Genomic DNA, 24,843 nt, shown 5'->3' with positions numbered 1-24,843 from the left:
AAAGCACCCAAGGATTTTTCCTAGGTGAAATATTAACCAGCAACAGTTAAATATGTATCTTCAAGTTTCTAATTACGTGTGGAATTGCTAGGACTCTGGAGAAGATGTTGGTGCTAAGATGTTACACGAAATTACTGACCCTGGAAAAAATGTTAAGGAGTCACTTTCCTGAATCACTCAAGGTAAGAAACTTAAAGTTTTATTTCCTTATTGTATAAATCTATTAAAATAATGTCAGACTGGTGGCTGTTTCCTGAAGTTTTCTGATGATAAGACTCCGGGGGTACTTGTTAAACACACAGCTTTCTGGTCCCCACCTGCTGGAGACGGATTCAATGGACTGTGGACATGGCCTTAATTACTGCTTATTTGACAGTTACCTTGGATGACTCCTAGGAAAATTTAGATAATGCTAGATTAGATTATTTATAAAGTAAATTCGAGATGTAAATGTATTTAAATGGCAGAAGAATATGGACTGTTGACATTGCTGGTAAGAACATGACCTATGTACAAAATGGAACAGAAGTTTAGAGGTTGTTATCATTTTTTCTGCTTATTTAAAAAATATTTTTGAAGTGTTTTCAGTGGCTTTGTTGGTCTTCTAAAAGTCCACGAGGGCTTGCTGATAACTCAGTTACTGTGGATTACATTAATCAGAGATTACAACTAAATGTAAGATTGGAAATATATTAAGCACTGAGAAAAAAATTACAGTGCACTAAAATTGTCTCTGAGGGCTGAGTTTCTTGAGCAAAGAGAGTCTGACAACAATGGTTTGCCAATGTGAGCAGCTGCTTATTATAACCTAGGAGAGAGATAATATATCAGTTTCTGAAGGCAGAGACCAGAGATCTGCATTTTTAACACCTTGGATAATTGTTATTTACACTAAAATTTGAACAAAAATGATCTAAAGGAAGTTCTAGTGCACTGTACTGGGTTGATTAAATGTAGTCATCTTGCCTTATTGAATGTGCTTAAACTATATGTGGTAGGGAAATTCAGAGTGATAATTTGGAATCATACAGCTGAAAAATTGCCAAATGGACGATCTGACCTAAATTTTCCCGCTTTAAATGCTGGCAACCAGGTGAATAAATGCGTCAACGTAAGAATCACTCAAACCTGTGGAGAACTTTTGTGAGTTTATTTGAGCCAAACTGACAATTGCCAGGAAGCAAAACCTCAACAAGTTGAGAAAATGCTCTGGGAAATGGCAATTTTGCACCTTATTTTGTGCATTACACTCAAAGGAGCAGGCGTAAGGGGATTGATTATGTGAAATCCATTGGTGATAGATTACGGAAACAGGAGAAAGCAAAGCAGGGCAACCTCTTGGACTGTATGAAAAGTAAAATGGTAGATACATTTCTTTTACACAGGTCAGTACGGGATAGTTTAACAGTGAATACTTAACACAAAAATAACAATGAGGAGATTTGTGGTCTCTGCTCTGGTGTGGTGACTGGTGCTTGTGCTCTGAGGGGTCTGGAAAAAGGGAAATTATCAATATTTTGTTATTGCAAAGGCATGTGTGTTTATCAGGTATGTTATCCCAGGAGCACAAAAACAACAGACAGGCTTAATTGAAGTGAAGACTGACCTTTGTTAGAAAAAAAATACTGGCCTAGGACATGACCGTCAACCATAAACTGCTTTCAGTTAATAAATTTTAATTTTAGACCATCCTATAGGGTTAGTTTCAGTCTCTGAATTTATAAGACTGCCCCACAGGCCTCCCCTGAGCTTATCAAGTTAACATGCGGCCTTTTTTCTTCAACAAATGGAATGAGGTGATCAGCTACATTTCTTCAACAAAATGTTTGTCTCTTTTACCAGAGAAAACTAAAAAGGTTTTGGTGACCTTAACAGGGTCATGAAAGATATTATAATCATCAAGACAAATGACAGCCCTGGCCGGTGTGGCTCAGTTGATTGGAGCCACAGGTCATACACCAAAAGGCCGGGGATTTGATTCTGGTCAGGGCAAATACCTGGGTTGCAGGTTCAATCCCCAGTCAGAGGGCATATGGAAGGCAGCCAATAGATGTTTCTCACACTGATATTTCTCTCTCTCTGTCTCCCTTCCTCTCACTCTAAAATCAATAAACATATTTTTTTAATGTAAATACACCAAAGGCTTTCTGTAATACAGATTAAAAAAAGAAAAAGACAAATGATGGGCCTTTGAGTTATAATGATTATATTTGCATAGTAGTTTAGCATACAGGGAATTTTCATTTTTTTATCCTTCCAACAACTGCATAAGATTTTTATTAGCCCATTTTGGAAATTAATAAACTGAAGCTCAAAGAAGGTGATACAGAAAGTAAAGCAGAGTCAAATCTTAGTTCCTTTGATTTCATATCTATTGCTTTTCCCACAGCAGCCTTGCTGCCAGGTGCCTAGACGTAGATTTTGAATTTTTTTTTCCTTTTTTTGTTCCTCCTACAGTGCTTGGTATTGGGCTGTGCCTGTAATGATCACTCAATAAACTGTTGTTGATTGGTCACTGGAAGCTTTATAAAATAATTACTTATTAATTCCCTATCTGTTCAAATCTTATTTTTAAAGGTTTCTAAATTCAGATTAGTTGACTTGATCTGAATAGCATGAATAGTTTTTTTAAATATCTTTCATACTATCGCATTTAAGTTTCATAAAAACTAATATTAATACCTCTGTAATATTACTATCTCTGAATAGGCAGATACTTATAATTTTATACCTGATGGTACTAAGTCGGCTCTCCAGCTCTGCATGCTAGAGTTCAGTTTTAAATCCAGGTTTTCTGATTCCAAATTGAGAGTTCTTTGAACAGTTTGTCTCTCATAAAAGTAGTTGAAATAAGAATTAAAGGAATGAAACAGGCATAAACAGACGCCTTTTTTGAATGATCTTCTCTTTTATAGCTGCTTAAGTTGGTACTCCCAGTTTCTCATTTTCCATACACTGAGTCTCTCTATCCCTGGACCTTCTTACATCAGTCATTGCACTGTTGTGTAATGTCTGGCTTTGGTTCTCTAACAATACTTTCAAAATACCCCTTCCGTTAGATTATGCCTTTAGAAAATAAAAAAGATAAAGAAAAGATAGTTTTGTTGTTCACCTCCATTCTTTGGAGTTCATGGCCATGCATTTATAATCTCTCCTCAGTGTTAAAGTAATTAAATACCTCTCCAAATTCCCTTCACAAGTTCTAACTGCTCATTTCTCAGCATCTTTACTTTCCCCTAGCCCCTTCTCATCTCCTTTCAACACTCACCCTTTGAAAAAAATATTAGAAAGGTTTGTTTTCAATCAATGCAAAATCTTTCAGTTGGTTCTAAATTCCTGACAAACATGTTGTTTTTTTTCTTTCAGAATCTGAATATTGGAAGGCGTTTTTATTTTTACCTTTTTTAAACCTTCCAATCATAATTAAGCTCCATTCTTGAATAAGGATATTTGGTTTCCTTGTATGAAATCATTTTGATAAACTTATTACTCTGTAGTATACATAAGATCAGCAGGCCCAGCTTTTAATGATTAACAGAACAAGGCAGGTAAAACAATGATGAACAAGCCAGAACAAGACAGTTTACTTGAATTCTTGGATTTTCACTAAGCGTGATCCATGTTGGTTTCAGCCAGATTAAATAGGGAAAAATACCTTTTATGAGAAGATCTGAGCGAGGTCCCAGATTGGATAAAACAAAAGAGAGTTGGAAAGTGATCTAGGCATTGAGGTGAGTGATTTGAATTAAATGATGAAGAAGGTATAATGTAGATACTAATGCCCTTGTAATTCTTGAATCATAGAAGTACCTTTTTGTATTTAGCTTCTTCTGCTCAACATTGTGATGTTGTTTTATAATCTAGAGTATGATTATGCCAAAGTTGATTTATTTTTTCACTTTTGATGGACATTTAGATTGTTTCCAGTTTTTGTCTGTTATGAAAATGCCACTATGAATGCTGGCCTACAGCTCAGCTCTCCTCGTTACCACCTCCACTTTTTCTTTTCTAGAGGCACACATAAAACATATGAAAGCAAGTTGTTGTGTAAGACAGGCATCTTTGAATCTTAGTAGAAAGAAAAATGTAAAGCCCACAGAAAATTCTAATATTACTTTAGTATTGTTTACTCAAAAAGCATTTGATGGACTACGGCAAGCACCATGGATATAATAATGAACAAGACATGTTTACAACCCTCAGAGAATACTCACAGAGTCTTCATATCATCAAATCTGAAAAGCAAGTGTTTTGGGCTTATTTGGGAGGGGGTGTTATTTCACCATCAAGTGATGTTTCATTGTAATTCAGGGCTGAAGGAGTAGATGAATTTCACAGGTTATTTTTAGATAGAATAATAAACTTCAGAAGCAGTTGAGCATGAGAATTATCTGTGAAACCTTTCAAAGATGTATAAGCCCTAAATCCATACAAGAGATTCTGATTTATTCAATAATTTATTGCTGACTTATATGCCCAGCACCCTATTGATTTAGCCTATTGATTTAGTACCTCTTACTTGGTACTATAGAATACTAAGTTTAGGGAGAGTTTTCCTAGGCTTTCACAGATTTTTTTTTTTTTACTAGTTTTCATGCACACTGATGAAATAGCAAAAGGGAAGTTTGTTTATGTGTATATTGGGAATAGATTTATAATTTCCCCTCTGGTGGCCATAATTCTATAGTACAACAAGAGATGAAAAGGGTAGTATGCAACTGCAACAGCTGCAATATCATTGCCTGTCTCTCTGGGTTCTCTGGAGCAGGTGTACGGAGCAGTGATGAACATAAATCGTGGGAATCCCTTTCAAAAGGAAGTGGTATTGGATTCATGGCCAGACTTCAAAGCTGTTATCACTCGGCGGCAGAAAGAGGTACAGTTTTGAAAGGCAAAAACATAAGAGTTGGCATCAACTAGAAAGAAAAAATTAGGTAAAGAGGATATTATAACCATCATAGCCATACACTGTAGGTTACAAAGATGCATATTTCATCATTAGCTTCTAATTTGACTGGCTTTGGAGTAAGACATATGAAAAACCTCTAGTCTAAATGCACTCAGTAAAGTGTATCTTTAGTGTTTAATAACCTCTAGAAGTATAAAGCATACATACTAGCACATACTAGTTTTTCAACTGGTTGATGATTCCTTTTGATGGATGACTTTGGTCATGAGTGTAAATATGGCAGAACATTGCAGATAGCATCTGCTCCTTTCTGCCTCTGAGACTAAAGGGAGGCTCAAGTAATCAACGATGTGCTGCCCTGACCACATTAGCAAAGTCCTGAGAGTTCTATTTAATTCTTATAGATGGGTTCACTGAATTGTACCCTTTCCATTGTTACAAATAAATAAAATCCTAGAAATCTGTGAAATAAACAAATAAAATCCTAGAAATATGTGAAATAAATGTCTTAAAACCTCCCTAATTCTAGAAAAAGTAATCAAGCAAAGACAAAAATTTCAGTGCTTTCCCTCATTGTCACTCCATCATTGTTTATAGGTGACTAATTTGGCTAATGAAAATTATCTAGACAGAGACAATTAATGGTATCTAATCTATCTAGGATTTCAGTTATCTAGAGGATATATTTATGTTTTTATGATTGTGTCTTCTGACCTAGGCTGAGACAGATAACCTGGACCACTATACTAATGCTTATGCCGTGTTCTACAAGGATGTCAGAGCTTACCAACGGCTGTTGGAAGAATGTGATGTTATCAACTGGGACCAAGTTTTTCAAATACAAGGTAAGGTCATGTGTAAGACAGTAGGTCATCATTAAATCCTTCCTGTTTCCTGTTGTTTATATCAGATAGATAGATATAACATATATTTTACATGTAAATATATTATTACATGTATTTTACACATGTGCAAAAATACATATTCATACACTATATATTTACAATTTACATGTTACAGTTTTGTAAGAACGCTTAATTTTATTTTTAATTTATTTATTTTTTCAAATACATTTGTTTCTGCCTTCCCCCCACCACTTTCCCTTGCCCCCTCCCTCCTCTCTCTCCCTCAATCCTTCCCCTTTGGTTTTGTCCATGAGTCCTTGCTATGTGTTCCTTGACTTTCCCCTTCCCTTCCTTTTCCCCCACCCACTCCTCCCTCCTTCCCTCTTGTCTCTGTTGGTTTCTTTTCCTTTCAGTGTTGCTGGTCTTATTTTCCTTGTATCTTTGTTTTGTTGGTTAGGTTCCACTTATAGGTGAGATCATATGGTATTTGTCTTTCGCCCCCTGGCTTATTTCGCTTAGCATAATGTTCTCAAGTTCCATCCATGCTGTCACGAAGGGTAGTAGTTCTTTTTTTTCTTTCTGCTGCATAGTTTTCCATTGTGTAAATGTACCATAATTTTTGATCCAATCATCTACCGATGGGCACTTAGGTTGCTTCCAATACTTGGCTATTGTAAATTGTGCTGCTATAAACATTGGGGTGCACAGAGAATGCTTAATTTTAATTCCTAATAGGCTTGGCTTTGGGGGTACGTAGAGGCCATTTAAATAGGACTGATTTTAAGTGATTTTTTTCACTGTTACTGTAATGTCAGTGAATATCAACATATTTTTCCTTATTACTCTTAACCCTTTGCTATTACAGTCTTTTAAAATAACTAAGTCTACATCAATAGGTAAACTTTTCTTCTTTCTGAAGCAAATAATTCTAGAAAGAGATAATCAGCTGATCAGCATAGTATATCCTGAAATGATTTTATAAGAAAAGAATATACGTGAACTCCAAGAAGATAATTGCATGACCGTCAATGCCAGGAGAAGAACTTTAGGCAAAGGTAGAAGCAGATTAAGAGTTTCTGATATTGAGGGAGTTCAGATGGATAGTTTCAGCCTCAGTGTGTCACTTACTCTTTCAACTTTTTATAACCTATGGAGGGTTAATAGAGGGCAAGGAAGCTACTATTTACAACTCCTCCAGTGAAATCAGTTCCTTAATCTTTGACATGAAGGCAGGAATTTCCATGTTAGAAATATAAAGTTTGATCATTTTTCTCAGCCATAAACAGCTAAAGCCCTCACACAAGGAAAACCTTGTGTCCGTGGACAGACAATGACCAATGCATATTCATAACCTGAAGACTTGGGATGTTGTATGAAATCATTTGCAAATACTCAGAAAGACCTTACAGAGGACTTCTAAACTATCTCTCACCTTCCCAGATTAACCCCAATTGTGCTGGTTAGAAGTGAGACAATGCAGAAAAATTTTCTCAACTAGTATTATATTAATGTGGAAATAAATATATCTATTCCTTGATGTGAAAAATCATGGCAGCACTTGAATGGATATTGGTGCTATATGCATGCCATCTTCAAATCACCTGAATCAATCTTTATAGAAAAAACTTCCCTGTAATTGCCGGTATTCTTTTTCCAAAAGGCTAAGCTGAGAGCCATGAGTCAGTTATAGTCATTTACATAAAGTCATTGACCCTCCCTGAAGGTTTCGTGGTGACAGATGTGAATTAGTAGCACCTGGTATAGCTGGGGCAGTAAAGGTCCTCACTGAGCATGCAAGTCAGGATAGGCATTACCCATTGCTTCTGTGGTAATAACTATTTTCTGCTTAGAATATTGAATAGATTCTAAGAGGTCATCAATTATCTTCACTATTCTTACTATGATAAACAGGGCACCTAAAAATGTGCTGTTTTCATAGCATTCCCAAATCCTTTTTAAAAGCCTATCTGCTGCCATATAAGTGTTCAATCTTTTGAACAAAAGTCTATTGACTGCCACATGTGTTCCATCCTTTGCCGCAGTGAAGGTTCTAGTCGGAGATATAGTTGGGCTGCCCGGATCGCTCAAGCATTAGGTAGTGGAGCTACTTCACTGTTGGATGTGTAGAGCAACAGCACCCTCTACACAGAAATGCCTTTTAATCTAAGGGCCGTCCATAAACAATGTTAACCCACTAACCTATTCAGAGGATCCAAACCCCTGTATTTGCCACATGAGAATAAGAAATGAAAAAGTATACAGCTAGCCTGAAAGGCCAGGCTCTCTTGCTCACTGTTAGCTGCAAGGATGAGACAGAGCTTGTCTACATGAGCACTACATCAACCTGAAAGTTTCAGGAGTCTGCCCACTGCTAACTGTCGTCCAATAAACATCCTGAATCTGGCTTATTCAGTTTGCAATTCCTCCACTTCTGAAGAGGTGAGTGGACAAAGGCAGAACAATAGGTGGAAATTCCTTTCTTCTGTGATAAAGAAAATCATTTGTTAAAAGTGGTAACATATGTGATGGACAGAAAACATGGTCACAACACTGGAGGGAGAATCAGCAAAATCAAGACTATGGAAATGCTCCCTAGCAGACAACTAGATTATTTACTTATTCATTTATTCATTCTCACCTGAGGATATGTTTATTGATTTTTAAAGAGAGAGAGAAATATCAATGTGAGATGGAAATAATGATCAGTTGCCTCCCATATGCACCCCAACCAGGGGTCAAACCTGCAGCCTTTTGGTGTACAGGACTACGCTACAACTGGCCACGGGCCAGGGCACAACTACACAACCCTATTCTTAAATGAACAAATTGAAAGAATTTGTAAAAGGGAAGGTGGGGATTAAAAGATAACCTGTAAATCAAAAGATTTACATGTCAAAAAATGGGTAAAAGCAAACTATAGTGTTTAAAGATGTACACTTGGGTAATACAACTATAAGGAAAACAAGGAAGTGATTATCATAAAAATGACAGTGGTTACTTTTATTTTTTCATATGTATTTTATTGACTATGCAACCACAGTTGTCCCATTCTTCTGTCTCCCCTTTACTCCCCTTCCCCCTGCACCACCCTTCCCCCCAGCATCCCCTCCCCTTAGTTCATGTCCATGGGTCGTACATGCAAGTTCTTTGGCTTCTCCATTTCCTATACCATTCTTAACCTCCTCCTGCCTATTTTGCACCTACTATTTATGCTGCTTATTTCCTGAACATGTTTCCTCCATTCTTCCCCTTCCCCTCCCCTCCGACCTCCATTTCTATGATCCTGTTCCTGTTCCAGTTGTTTGCTTAGTTTGTTTTTGTTTTTGTTTTTGTTCTGTTCTGTTTTAGGTTCAGTTGTTGATAGTTGTGAGTTTGCTGTCATTTTACTGTTCATAGTTTTTGATCCTCCTCTTTATCTTAGATAAGTCCCTTTAACATTTCATATAATATGGGCTTGGTGATGATGAACTTCTTTAACTTTACCTTATCTGGGAAGTACTTTATCTGCCCTTCCATTCCAAATGATAGCTTTGCTGGATAGAGTAATCCTGAGTGTAGGTCCTTGTCCTCCATGACTTTGAACACTTCCCGCCATCCCCTTCTTCCCTGCAAGATTTCCTCTGAGAAATCAGCTGATAATCTTATAGGAATTCCTCTGTAGGCAACCGTCTCATCTTCTCTTGCTGTTCCCAAGTTCGTCTCCTTATCTTTTATCCTAGGTAACTTAATTATGATGTGCCTTAGTGTGTGCTTCCTTGGGTCCAACTTCTTTGGGACACTGAGCTTCCCGGACCTCCTGGAAATCTATTTCCCTGGGCAGACTGGGGAACTACTCCTTCATTATTTTTCCAAATAAGTTTTCAATCTCTTGCTCTTCCTCTTCTCCTCTGGCACCCCTATGATTTGGATGTTGGAATGTTTAAAGTTGTCCCAGAGGTTCCCAAGCCCCTCCCCATATTTCTGAATTCTTGTTTCTTCATTCTGTTCTGGTTGAATGTTTATCTCTTCCTTCAGTTCCCAATCATTGATTTGGGTCCTAGTTTCCTTCCCTTTACTGTTGGTTCCCTGTATATTTTTCTTTATTTCAGTTTGTGTAGCCGTTACTTTTTCCTCCATTTTGTGACCATACTCAACCAATTCAGTGAGCATCCTGATTACCAGTGTTTTGAACTGTGCATCTGATAGGTTGGCTCTCTGTTCATTGCTTAGTTCTATTTTTGGAGCTTTGATCTGTTCTTTCATTTGGGCCATATTTCTTTGTCTCAGCTCACCTGTTACATTGGGAGGGGCAGAGCCTTAGGTATTCGCCAGGGCAGAGCAACCCAGGTCACTGTGTTGTGACATTGTGTTGGGAGGAAGGATGAGAGAGGGAGCAATGCTGCTTGCTCAGCCCTCAGCCGGCTCTCAGTCACTTCCTCCCCACTACCCACAGCAAATTGGGCCCTTCTGGTGCTGATTCCTGGATGAGTAGGTTTGTGTATGTTCTAGGACCCCGTGGGTCTCTCCAACAGACTCTCCTGTGAGGCTGGGAGTTTCTCCTGCCACTGTAACCCCCACAGGTTCTTACCTCCAGAGGTTTTGAGGCTTTCTTTTCCCACACTGGAACCCTGGGTTGTGCGGTCTGTCTCACTCCCCAGCTGTTCCTCCTGGTTTATCTACACGCAAATGTGGGACTGCCCATTCTGCCAGCCACCACCTTGTTGCACATTCTCTCCACCCCAGCTGCTCATCTTGCCCCTCCTACAAGTCTGGATGAATGTTTCTTTAGCTCCTTGGTTGTTGGACTTCCATACAGTTCTATTTTCTGGCAGTTCTGGTTATTTTTTGTTTATTAATTTGTTGTTGTCCTTCTTTTGGTTGTGCGAGGAGGCAAAGTGTATCTACCTATGCTCCATCTTGGCCTGAAGAGATAGTGGTTATTTTTAGAGGAGAGAGAAGTAATTGTGGTTGGGACAGTGGTAAATAAAAGATGGTTAATAAATTTCTATTTTGAGGCTTCAATAGTATATAGTTAAAATATAAAATAATTGATTAAGCTATGCAGTTTCTATTATATCTTGTAACTTAGATGTTTTTATAGAAATATTAACCTAAATTTTAGAAAGAATTAGTTCAGTCTTAGTTTATACAGCATTTCTTTCTCCTCTCATCCATGCCTTAGGTTTGCACTACCTATTTTTTTCCCCATAGATAGTCTTTTGAATTACTTAGATCTAATTCACAGCTAGCCACAGCATCCATAATTATAATAGCATTAACTTAAAGACCTTATCTTTTCTTAACTTCCTGAGGGAGGAGCCAAAGTTCAGATATCAGACTGAGTTCAACCTGACTTCCCACGCATGTATTTAGAGGAAGTGACATACTGGGGGGAGGAAACAGCTGTTAGATATGGAAGGAAGCAGGAAAATCAATTTCCAGAGGTTCAGTCCATCAGAACCCAGAGTGGGAAGGATAGAGCAGATGGGGATTTAGAGAAGCTGAGCAAGTTGTTCTAAGTAAACAGAAGCTAACCTGCTCCACTGTAGGCTGTCAGAACAGGCGATACCGTTCCTGTGTCCCACCGTAGCACAGTGCCCAGGACAGTGGTTCATATACGAGGACTGAATAAAGATTTATGGATGACATAGGGCAGCTATAATAAATGAGTGGGATTCGGGGAAGTTAACCTCTGGATAAACCTCACCAACACTAAGTTTATATGATGGTATTTCTGTAGCGAGCATTAAGCCAAGGGGCTGGAAGAGAGTCCTTAAGGACAAAATTGCATGCCAAATAAATCTAAGCTTTTTTACTCTTCCAGCTGTATGGTAGATCATAGACTTCTAGAGCTATAAGATGTCTCTTACCTAATCAGTCTGATAAGTCAGAAAAATCAAAAGTCCCACAAGAAATTCCAAATTCCTAAGGGATATTCCATCACAAAATTCCATGGAACATCATGATCTTGACAGACAATGTGATGGGAATTTGAAAATCCTGCACTAAGTATGAAAATCATATAGGGAATAAGCATAATTATTCATATGTAAATACACAATGGTTAGGATAATACATGGTGGCAAACTGGCAGTATTAATGATAAGTTTTAAAATACTGCAACATATTTCCTTTTTTGTGTTTTCCAATAAAATGTTCACAGGTTTCATTCTATCTTGCCGTATGTAGGGCTGCAGAGTGAGTTATATGATGTTTCCAAAGCCGTTGCCAACTCAAAGCAGCTGGATGTGAAGCTCACTTCCTTCAAGGCAATTCGTCTTCCTCCTCTTTCAGCTCCGCCGGACACCAGTCTCCTGTATGTAAATCTAGCTTATGCCTTTGGGGTAGGACTTACTGCTATAGAAGTACAAAGAGTGGTACCTGGAGTACTTAGTATCGTTAAGGAATAGTTAAAGTACTTTGAATTTGGGCTATTGAATCTAAATTTGAGTCTGTGTGTTTGTGTGTGTGGATGTTTGTATGTTTACTCTTTTCTGCTGTGTTTGACTGCTCGTAATTTCCTTCAAAATCGAATCAGCAATAAATGAACTCAGGAGTCCTGTATTTTCACAGTATGCACAGAAAAATCATTCCTTGGTATCCTCCTTTCCCAAGTGATTCTAAATAACTTCTATTGTCTCAGCCCAAAGTTGTTATTGTTGGTTTGTTGTTTCAGGGATGAAGGTATGTGACTGGCTCATGTGGAGCTCTTATAAGCCAGACGCTAAATGTTTTAAGTGTATTACCATTTGAACCCTTTCTACAATCCTATGGAGCAGTACCATTATCATTCCCTTTCTGTCCAGTTGAAGTAACACACAGGAGTAAATTGTACAGCCAGGAAACAAATCCTACAAAGTCTGATTCCAGAATTCAATCCTTCAAGGCATTTGTTGGTTCATATCTGCATTCTTTCCATCTTACTTTGGAGTCACAGTCCTGCCCTTTACTAATTACCTTCCCTTCTGCTTAATCTTTCTGAGCCTCAATCAATTTGTTCTTCTTGAAAATTAATCTATAATATTTTCCTTACCTGATTTTCGTAAGCAAATGAAACATAATACCTGAAAAGTTTCCACCTCAGTGAATCTTAGTTTCTTCACTTCTATGGAATATGTTGAAAGAATGAATTATTGAACAAAAGAAGACTAACCCTAAAGAATAATGGACACTTTAAGTTACCTAAAGCAACTGGACTTTCGTTTTATTTTTTCAGTTATGAAGGTTTTCAAACACACACACACACAAAAAAGGTTGAGAGAGGAGTATAACAAACCTTCCCATCACTGTATGGATTGTCCTGTTTTATCCATACCCCTAACTACTCTTTCCATCCCCTGGATTATTCTGAATGAATTTACCACACACTACTCCATTATTCTTAAACATTCTAATGTGTATCTCCAAAATACAAGGATTCTTTAAAAAATTACTGATACCTCTTGTGTGATGGGGGCCCCTGAGACCACCCACAGGCTCAGTGATTAGCTAGGAAGACTCACGGGACTCAGCATCTATAGTCATGGCTGTGACTTACTACAACGAAAGGATACAAATCAAAATCAGCAAAGGAAAAAGCTGCACAGGTAAAGTCCAAAGGAAATCAGACACCAGCTTCCCAGAGTCTTCTCCTGGTGGACTCCTACAGGACACCCTTAGCTTCCTACAATGAGTTATGTATGACAGCATGTGTTAGGATTTTTTTTTGGAGGCAGCCCCTGCTTAGAATATACCAGTTTCCTAGACTCCCAGAAGGAAAGCAGGTGTTCAGCATAAACAACACTGATTGAACAAATAGTTAGGCACAATGAGCCATTCATGTCTATTCTGAGAATGGCAGGACCACCCCAGATTCAAATTCCCAGACACCATCCAAGGGCCAACCTGGCAAACAGGACTTTGTAAAGATAGTGGCCTCCAGCCTGTTGTGTTAATGCTTTTCTGCATAACCCCTTAAAATTTTGTTAATGATATTTCCTTAAAGTAAAACAACCAGTTAGTAGTCACATTTCCCAAATTATCATAATATTTTAGCAGTTTGTTTTGAATAAGCATCTAAATAAGGTTCATACATTGCAACTGGTTACTAACTCTCTTAAGTCTCTTTCTTTCATATTTCTCACATTACTTTTTGTTAAAGAAATCAGGCTATTTGTCCTTTAGAGCTTTGCAGTTTTCCACAGTCTGTTTACTGTCATATCTGAGACATTATTTTAAAATTTCCTCTATCCCCAGTCAGGCCTTTTAAAATCAGCTTTTTACTTAAATTGCTCCCTTCTGCATAAGAAGTTAGACAACTTGCCTTTAACAAAGTCATTACCCAACTGTGCACACTCTTTATTTTGGGTACCCTGACCTTCAGATATAAGGTTGCGGTCTCTAGTGTAACTACTGAAACACTTGGCTTGCCTTAGCAATGTTTGTTTGTTTTTTTATTTTTATTGTATTTCTTCCATTAGCATTTAGTCCCTTCATACCGTCCTCCCCTCCCCACCCATAAACACCACACTGTTGTCCATGTCCATGAGTCCTTTTGCCTTTTGCCTTAGCAATGTTTTTATTTGCACTGGAATTTCTGCCTGAGGCTTCTTTGCCTTGTTTAAAGTTCATTTTCAAAAATTAAATTAAAAAATTCTATTAATTCCGTTATTGCTTGTATTTTTTTTTTTTTTGACCCTGCTTAGTCGTTAGGTGACTGTCCCAGAGCCAGAGTGCACAGGATGCCTGGAATGTGGGCTAACTCTGCAGAACCACTAATGAAAAGAAAGCACAAACTTGTGCTTTATAAGCAAGTTCACAGCCAAAATGACATTACCAGCTTCTTAGCAGTCACTGGCGATTGTCTTATCACATTGATAACTTCAAGAACTAAAGCAAATTCTTACCCATCAAGAATAAAACTTCAAGAATAAAAGCAAACTTCAAGAACTAAACCAGCACCACAGGCTTTCAACCAAGTGACCAATTTCGGTTCTTAGAAACTGCACCAATTCTTATCTTTTTCTTTATCTTAATGCCATGGGATGTTAGACATTTTACCAATCCTTTTAGGGGAAGGTCTGGGAGAATTAGCATTTTTTGAGCATGTACGAATGCCTGGGATGTTAAGCAATTTGTATTTATTCTCTGGGCATGGATGCATAAAGAAAGAAGTTCTATCCTAAACATCTTTTTTTTTTTTTTTTTTTTTTCTGTTTAACCAAGAAGAAGGTTAGAGGCCCAAGAATCTGGTCTTTTCAAAGCTTCAGAGAAGGTGTCAGCAGAATCAAGACTCTGAAGAAGTCTGAGAATTATTTTACTTGTCTTAACCTATACTGAGGACAATAAGAAACAGGCATAAAATTAGAAGGAAAGATTTAAATATGAAATGAGTATTTTGTTCTATCAGAAATAAAATCCTGAAAGACTTTGTAAATTGGCAGAGATGAAATCTAATTCACTGAAAATGTCTTCAAATTTGTTAGGTCCTATCGCTGGGATGGTCTCTCAGTTTAAATCATCTAAAAAGAGAAGTAGTTGGTGGCAGTTACATGATCCTGAGCTCATACTTCTTCTTGTGTCATTTTCTTCTAGAAAGAGTTCTCCCCCACGACTAACCCACCTGAGTGTTGCTGATGCTGACCTACTCAACCGGACATGGTCGCGGGGTGGCAACGAACAGTGTCTTCGGTACATAGCCAATCTCATCTCCTGCTTCCCCAGTGTATGTGTCCGTGATGACGAGGGAAACCCAGTTTCTTGGTCTATGACAGACCAGTTTGCCACCATGTGCCACAGCTACACCCTGCCAGAGCATCACAGAAAAGGCTACAGCCGGCTGGTATCTTTGACGCTGGCCCGGAAGCTGCAAAGCCGGGGCTTCCCCCTTCAGGGCAATGTCCTCGATGACAACACAGCTTCTATAAGCCTCCTGAAGAGCATCCATGCGGAGTTCTTGCCTTGTCGTTTCCATAGGCTCATTCTCACCCCTGTGGCTTTCTCTGGCCAAGTTCACCCTCTAGCCCAGTGAAAGGCCCGGAATTTTCCTCCTTTCCCTGAAGATACACATATTCTTTAACTGACAATAAAAAGAACATTAAAAGTGGGATCAGGAGAATCTTAGTTGTTGAAAAGGCCAGGAGAAAACATGCAGGATCAGCCTGAGAGGCCTCACCTCCCCCTGTCTCAGGTTTCCCAGTAAATAACGGAGGGACAGGGGTCACTGTGGCTGTAACAGAGGGAATTAACCTCCTTAGGGATCCACTGCAGGACGAAGTTTCTGAAGCCAGCAGTTCTCAGCATAGTGGCAGAAATGACAGCATGAGAACAAATGACTTACCATAGGAGCATGTGGCTGCAGCTTCTTTATTGCTGCCTGGCCCTCTGCACTACATTCTCACAACCGCAGCAGCTCCCTGCTACCGTCAATAGCATCTCCCTGCACCGCGCTGCTGTCTCCCCTGACGCTACTGCCTCTGACCCAACTGCTCTGCAGACATTCCTGGGTTTTTTCCATCTTTAATTACTGGCTATTCACCTCTGCCAATGATTCTAGCCTATAGTTCTTCCCTGGGAATATTCAAATGCAGTGGCTCTCACCTTTTGGAGCACTTCAGACTCACCAGCAGGGCCAGTTGCAACACAGGTGGCTGAGCCCTCCCCCACAGTCCCTCACTCAGTCAGTCTGGGGTAGGTCCTGAGAATTTGCATTTCTAACACATTCCCACTCTTAGTTGCCTTAGATGGAAGAATGAAGATATGCGAGTTTTAAATGCTAGAGATAGATGATGTCAGCATAGGACTGGACCTTACTTATCACCTATTCTAGTCTACTTGTCTGTAATTGGCTTTCTCATAGGAAACTAAGATGCTTATATAGATGTGAATGTGGATATGCAGATGATCGTATAAGCATACATATACACACATACATAAATATTTTTCTTTCATATGTTCTACATGCATTTAAACTCAGAATTTTGATAAGATAATAAACTTTAATTCTCTTGTTACATATGAAGAATTTGAAGACCAAGGAAAATAAATGACTTCAAGATTACATAGATAATCAGTGCTGGGGACTGAGCCAGAATGTTGTCATTTTGATTTCAATCTTTTTTTTTTTCCCCACTAAATCATGTATTTATTTTGTAATGGAAGTTTAAATGCTTAAAGAATTAAATCAATATAATCATTAGTCTTTATCCTTGTACTTTTTTAAAATTTGGGTTCCAATTTTGTGTGTAAAGATCCTCAGAGGTAAACATCCTCAGGCTGTGTTCTTCCATTTGCAGTAAAAGCAGGTACAAGCACAATGGCTGCATTTGTCTGGTCTAGATAAAGTTGACTTAGTCATGTAAAAAGTATTGGTTTCCTATCCCATAGAGGTTCTCAAAATTCCACCTACAAAGATAAGGGGGAATCCAAATTTTAGGTGTTTATTCTGAGGAAAGTAAAACTGGCTGAAGGAGAACATCATTTTATTAAAAAACATGACTCCTTGGGAGTAAATATATGCTTAGGTCACCGTGAGCCACTGGTTACCTGGAAACTTCTCCTTGGTGCCAGAGGGAAGAGCACCAAGTAACCAGAGTCCATGAAGCTCTTGGGAGAATATATATGGTCTAGTTTCTGCCCCAAGGATGCTCATTATCTTTGGCATTAATTAAGCATGAGTTACTCCTACCCGATATATGTCAATAATATTATAGCCTTATTTTCTTCCTAATAATAATATGCCTACCTTTTGTTTAATGTTTAACTATGTGCTGATAATTTTGCCAAGTAGAAGAGATAAATAACTTAATCCCTGTGAAAGAGAAGGTACTGTCTTATTGTGGGAATTCTGGCTCAGAGGTATTATGACTCAACCAAAAGTTATGCAGGTCTTAAAGATGGCCAAGTCATGATCAGAGCCAGGTTTGTCCGACTCTGAAGCCTGTACTGTTAGTCATTAGGCTAATTGGCCTCTTACACAGCTTGGACCTCTTTGGGGGCAATTATTCCTTTATCTCATTGCTTTTGGAATTTTTCACCTCCACCCAGACACCACCCCAGCAATGTACTTCGTATTTTGAACGATTTTTTTCCTACGAAATGGCACCTATAACTTTGTTTTTTTACCCTTCCTGATAACTATGTTAGCTATAATTGCTGATCCTGTTTCTGACCCTTTTAAAGAATGCGTGGAGCAATTTCTGAATAAGGAGAAGAAAGAGACTCAAGGAGTAGGAAGGGACTCTAGATCAACACGGGGTCTGATTTAATGCTGATTTAAGTAACTTCTTCAATATAGTATATAAACCGGTGAAGAGTTTTAAGCAAAGTATTAATCGGTTTTGAAATCAGTTTTGGAAGTCTATTGCTATAGTCTAAGCAAGAGATGATACAGGTTTAGTTTGGATGCGAATGCTGACGATGATGATAAGTGAACCGTTCACTAGAGCAACTAGGAGGAAAAGGTGTCAGAACGAGTGGCTACAGGGTATGAGAGAGAAAGGTTGAGGATGACCTTTAGTTTTCTATGTTGTGAAACCCATGGCTGGTGGTATTTTTTCACTGAGATAGGAAACACTGGAACAGTGCCATGTTTGGGGCAATTGGGAGCAGAGGAAATTCTTCAGTTTTCCGTTGTAGAGTTTTGAAATATACAAATAATAAGATCGAGTTGGATATTTGAGTCTCAGAGCAGTTGTTTACTATAGAGATGTAAATTTAGGGGTCATAGGCATATAGATGGTAGCAAAGCATGTATGTATTTGGCTGAAATTGCCTAGGACTGGAACGTGAATAGGGAAGATTTAAAATGGAGTGAAGGGGAAGGTTCCGGAATAGGAGAAGGAACAGCAGGAAGACAAGAGGAAAGCCAGGAGATGACTATGACAGAAGAAAAAGGAGAAAAACTTCAAGAAGGGGATGGTCAATAGTCTCAAATCACACTGTGGGCAAGAATATATAAGGAATGAAAAACTTCCATTGCACTATCAAATATTTTAAAGAAGCCATGTACCAAAAAGAAGCCAGAAAAGAATACACACTGCATGATTTCATACATATAAAGTTCAAAACCAGGCAAAACTAATCTACAGCCTCAGAAGTCATGAGGTAGTTACCCTTCAGGAGGGTAGTAACTAGAAGAAAGCACAAGAAGTAGCTTCTGGTTTCTGGTAGTACTCTGATTTTTGACCAGGGTAGGTTATACACATGTGTTCATTTTGCGAAAGCTCATTAAGCTATACAATTACAATTTATGCACTTTTCGGTATGTAAGTTACATGGCAATATGAAATATCCCTTAACAGAAACCAGGCCTGGAATCTGAAGTAGGGGAGATTGGATTTTGACCCAACAATTCCAAAATTTATCCTACTAGTATAAAAGCAAATATATAAATTATTTGTAAAGATTGAAAATGAACTAAATATTTTAAGTAACTGACTAAATATAGTTAAGCCAGTCAATGAAACTCTGTGGGACGCTAGAAAACTATGACTGCTGGTATGGAAAATATGTGTGTGATAATACTAGATGCAAAGTAGTGCAAAGCAATTACAGAAAAGTTATGTATCATCTGTTTAAAATTCAACTGTGAAGATAAGTAAGGAGGAAGCAGAGAGGTAAATACTTCTGAAAGCAGCCTAATGGCTCTTACTAAGAAGACAGAAGACTTTCTTAAGAGGTTCAGTAAGTACACTATTTCATGGTGTGGACATAGCTGGATGTGAGATGATGAAAGGAGTCAATACAATTAACATGCTCAGCTCTGGGTGGACGGTGACCAGGTTTTGCAGGTGTCTGATTCACTTGAAGACCCACTAAGGAGAAATATACTGGAACAACTGAGAACTGAACCTGCTCAAACTTTGGGATCAAGATAAGGCAGTGCAATTTGGAGGGATATTTATACATCCTCTAAAACAGAATCGCATCTAATATTACAAGTTTTGATTCTCTTCATTTTGACTTTGTAATCACAAATTTGTTTGGAGACTTAAATTTTGAGAAAGAACAGGAAGTCACTATGAATTAAATTTCCTTAAGTTATCCATGACAATATCTAAAGTTTTGTATCTATTGCCCCTCACTTCAGTAACACTAGGGTCAGGCAAAATTAAAACAAAGTAAAACAGCAGATGGAATAGTGGAGCATTAATTACAAAGATTATTTCTTCCTTCTAGCCCAGAATGTTCGCATTAAAATTATTTTAATGGCAATAATGAAAACAATAAGGTGTAAAATACAGAAGTTGTTTCCTACAGCTAGAATTAGCATCCTAGTTCCCTTTTAACAAGTTTCTAATAGTCCCAAGTTTCTCAATCTTGGGTAGAAACCTTGGTCCCAACTATAACACCCAATTGCTATAGCCCTTTGCTTTTTCTGACCTTGGCACTTGCTGTCCCCAAAGAATGAGACGCAAGAGGGACTCCCAGCCACTCCCAGCCTCTCCTCTTCCTTTCACCCCTCCTATCGCAGCGGTGCTGCTGTCCTGGATATTCCCAGCCCTGCTTCAACTCTGTTCACTTGTTGAACGAAGGTTTTTTTTTTTTCTGGAGTGAACTTTTTTTCACTTCCTCTTATTCCTGCCCTTGTGATTTAAAAAATTATGGCCCTGGCTAGTGTGGTTCAGTTGCCTGGGGCATCATCCCTGTAAATGGAACGTTGCCGGTTGGATTCCTGGTCAGGGCACATACCTAGGTTGTGGGTGCAGCCCTGGTCTAATCATGTATCATCCCCTGTCTGGGCACATACAGGGGCAACCAGTCAATGTTTCCCTTTCTCTCTCCCTTCCTCTCTCTCTTAAAGCAATGATCGATTCCGGCCAGGGCACATTCCTAGATTGAGTGTTCTGTCCCCAGCTGGGGCTCATACAGGAGGCAAGCAGTCAATGTTTCTCTCACATAGATGTTTCTTCTCCCTGCCCTCACTTCCTCTCTTCCTAAAATCAATAAAAACATATCCTCAGGTGAGAATTTTTAAACATATATAAAAAATTACAAATAATAACAGCTAACATCTATGTACTCCTTAAATTATGAGCTTTCTCATCCGCTAACAGATCTACATTTTTCCAAGGCAAAATATGCTCTAGGTTTTAAACACTATTAAAGGCATTAGTTATAATATGACTATCAGACATTATCTAGTACCATGCAATTATTGCAGTGAACACCAGATGTCAGATTTTAGTTTTGGATTATTTCCCAAAGAGAGGGCACTTGAATTGTTTCTTGTTTCATCAGAATTTTTGCTACATTTTGCACTATTTCTTTTTAGCAAATTCCTGAACCTAGACAAATTTATTCTAGGGTCTTTGAGGAAAAATAGATACGTAAATATAGCAAAACGAACTCTTGGGGGGGGGGAAGGGGTAGAAGGAGAATTAACCCTACCAATATTAAAACAAACTATAAGGATTACATCATTTAAAGTATAGTAATGCTATATGATTACTCAAGCAATGAGACAGAAAAAAAGGTCCAGAATAACAATTTCCTAGGGAAGTTTAAAATAAAGTCAAAGTGACATTTCAAATCCCTGCAGTAAGGTGGCATTTTAAGTAAGTGGCAATGAGACAACTGGGTATCAATTTGAAAAAAAAAACTTTGGAGTCATACCTCACACTTTATACCAGAATAGCCTCCAAACTGATACATCCTACAAATAAATACATACATACAAACTTTTAAAAAGAAAAGTCATACAAATACTAGAAGAAAACACAGTCTAGTTTCTTTATAACCTTGGCACGAGAAATACCTTTCTAGATTCAGAAACTCCAAATTCAGAATAAAAGAAAAAATTTTAAGTTTGATAAATATATATATATGTGTGCGTGTGTGTGATTTTTAAGGACAAAAAAACATTCTAGAGTCAAAATACAAATACAAACTAGTAAAAACTATTTGCAACTTATATCACAAATAAATGGCTATTTTCTATAATATATAAAGAGCCCTAAAAATTGAGAGAAAAAAATACCTAAACCCAATAAAAAAAGGGGCAAGAGACATGGTTTAGTTCACAGAAAAAACAAAACAGCCCTTAAACATATTAAAAGATGCTTCATTTCATTCAAAAGAAAAACTCCATTAAACTCTTATGTTATACAATTTCCCACCTATCAGATAGGCAAACATAAAAATTTTCAAGATACAAGGTTAATGAAGGTGTAGAAAACCGACACACTCATACATTGATAGTGGGAGTAAGAAATGTTACAATTCCAGTGAGGGGGAATCTAATAAAATACATATGCATGTATTCAAGCAATTATACTTTTAGGAATTTATCCTAAACATTCCTCCACAAGTATAAAACAAATGTCTGCACAAGGTTATTCATTCTGATATTATTTGTAATAGTAAACTCTGGGAAACAACCTAAATGCCGATCCTGAAGAGTCTACTTGAATGAGTTGTGATACATTCAAACAATGGAACACTTACAGTAAGTAGTAAGGAAGTTTATATATAAGTTTATAGTAAGTAGTAAGGAAGTAAGGATAACTTGTAATAACTTCCATGATACAGACGGGTTTTCTAAGGCTAGGTGACAAGAGTTTGTAAGAAAGAGGGAGGAAAGTAGTGTCTACTAATATAAATTGCTATTTTGTAAAAACAGGAAAATTAAACCAGAACTCAATTGTTTTTTAAAATTTTTCATTTTTCGATTACAGAGGACACACACTATTATGTTTGTTTCAGGTGTAGGACATGGTTAGTGATTTAGACATTTATGTAACTTACAAAGTAACCACCCAATAAGTCTAGTACCCATCTGAAACCACACATGGTTATTACAATATTATCAACTATACGTTCGATGACGTACTTCACATCCCTGTGACTGTCTCTATAATTGACAATTTATACTTCTTAGTCCCTTCACCTTTTCCATCCATCCCCCGAAACCCCCTCCTATCTGGTGACTATTTGTATCTCTGAGTTTGTTTCTGTTTTGTTCATTTATTTTGTTTTTTAAATTCCACATACAAGTGAAATGATATGGTTTTTGTCTTTCTTTAACTTATTTCACATAACCTAATATCCTTGAGTTCCATCCATGTTGTCACAAATGGTAAGATTTCATTTTTTATGGCTAATATTCCATTGTATGTATGCAACACATTTTATCCTATTTGTTTATCCGTGGACACTTAGGTTGCTTCATATCTTGGCTGTTGGTGGGATTGTAAATTGGTGCAGTCACTATAGAAAACAGTACAGAAGTTCTTTAAAAAATTTTAAAAAGAACTACCATATGACTCAGCAATTCCACTTCTGCCTATCTATCTGAAGAAATCCAAAACACTAATTTGAAAAGATAGATGCACCCCTCTGTTTATTGCAGCATTATCTACAATAGCCAAGATATGAAAGAAACTAATTTTTAAGTGACCTTTAAGTGGTGCAGATAGGGATGGAGGTAAAACCTCTATGAATATATACCGTTTATATAGTTTTGACTTTTAAACAATGTATGAACCTGGATTTAAAAATAATATCTTGTCCCTAGCTTTGTTGATTGAAAAGGCCTTCGAGTTAAAATGCCCAATGAGCATTTCCTTTTCTTTTTAAAGATTTTATTTACTTATTTATTTTTAGAGACAGAGGAAGGAAGGGAGTGAAAGAGAAACATCGATGTGAGAGAGAAACATCAAATGGTTGCCTACCATCTGCACCCCCTTGTGTACAGCCCCACCCACAGACAGGACCCACAACCTAAGCACGTATCCTGACCGGAACTCGGACCAGTGATCTTTCACTTTGCGGGATGACACCCAACCAACTGAGCCACACTGGTCAGAGCCAATGAGCATTTCTAATACTCAGATCTTCGTCTCCAAATTGCAAAGAAAATAGGACTCTTGGAGAAAAGGCTAATTCCAGGTGTGTGTCAGGGAAAGAACACCTTGGGCAAGAGAGTAAGGCAATGCTCATAGACTAAATGTGGTCATGTCAAAAGGAAACAGAATTGGTGTAACAAACCCCCTACTTGCCAAATTTGGTATCAGATATAACAGCATCAGCCCTGGCTGGTGTGGTTCAGTAGATTGAGCACAGGTTTGCAAACCGAAGGGTTGGTGGTTAGCTTCCCAATCATGGCACATGCCTGGGTTGCCCGCCAAGTCCCCAGTAGGGGGCGCGCGAGAAGCAACCACACGTTGATGTTCTCCCTCCCCCTCTCTCTAAAAATAAATAAATAAATAACATTAAAATTAAGAAATATATAACAGCATCAAAAATAACAATAACGACAGGGGATTTTAACACATGGACTTATTAAAAATACTTGAGCCCACAATAATGTGAGAACAGGGAGTAAGTTGGCAAGTAAAAATCTTTCTTTACAGAAGAATACCTAATAATGAATGCTGAAGAAATAATAAAATTTGAAAATTGCTATTTTGCAATAGCCAATTTAACAATCGATTCAGGCAACGATTAGTAATGGATGATAAAGTCAATGAATGAATGTTCGTTGGGAAACAGGGTAATAATTTTTATTCCATGGTTTACTTATTTAACTGTAAAGAGTAAAATGTACCTTTATAGTAGAGATATCTAGTGGTCACCATGTTAACCAAGCAACCAAATTTAGCATTAGTAATAGTGGAACAACCAAACACTAAGTGCCTTCTGATAGGATGCAGTGAGAAATGCAATAAATTACCCATGTAGAATTCTTGCCAGAAATGATTTAAACTGAATCTAATCATAAGTAAACAATCAGAAAAATCCAAATTTGGAATATTCTATCAGAAAATTAGCCTGAACTCTTAAAAATCTTCAATGTCATGCACAGGGAGGCGAGGGAAAGGAAGCAGAGATGAGTGCATCATTCTGAATTATAAGAGACTAAAGAGACTTAACCAACTGCAAGTCATGAACATTTATTGAATTCTGGATCAAGGAATAAAATCTAAAATACACATTTGGGGACCATTTCAAATGGTTCCTAGCGTATGTGTGTATGGAGAAAGATAGCAAATATGATAAAATATTAATATTAGTGAAACTAGGTGAAGGGGCCCTGGCTGGGTGGCTCAGTTGGCTGGAGCATTGGCCATACACCAGAAGGTTGTGGGTTCAATCCCTGGTCAGGGCACATGCCTGGCTTGTGGGTGCGAT

General features: G+C 37.9%; 1 protein-coding gene across 1 annotated transcript; it reads left to right on the top strand.

Moving 5' to 3' along the window:
* The first annotated feature begins 104 nt into the window (after positions 1–104).
* On the top strand, positions 105–15,742 carry GLYATL3 (glycine-N-acyltransferase like 3). The gene is made up of 5 exons (XM_054568608.1): positions 105–182; positions 4,769–4,876; positions 5,628–5,754; positions 11,923–12,049; positions 15,307–15,742. The coding sequence occupies exons 1-5, from the start codon at positions 105–107 to the stop codon at positions 15,740–15,742; spliced, it is 876 nt and encodes a 291-aa protein (XP_054424583.1).
* Positions 15,743–24,843: the final 9,101 nt, after the last annotated feature.

This window comes from Pteronotus mesoamericanus, unplaced genomic scaffold (genome assembly GCF_021234165.1).
Source record: "Pteronotus mesoamericanus isolate MK-2021 breed Mesoamerican mustached bat unplaced genomic scaffold, CSHL_Meso_final contig_20, whole genome shotgun sequence".
Taxonomy (NCBI): domain Eukaryota; kingdom Metazoa; phylum Chordata; class Mammalia; order Chiroptera; family Mormoopidae; genus Pteronotus; species Pteronotus mesoamericanus.
Note: the sequence above shows the minus strand (reverse complement) of the source record. Positions and strands in the feature narration are given on the sequence as shown.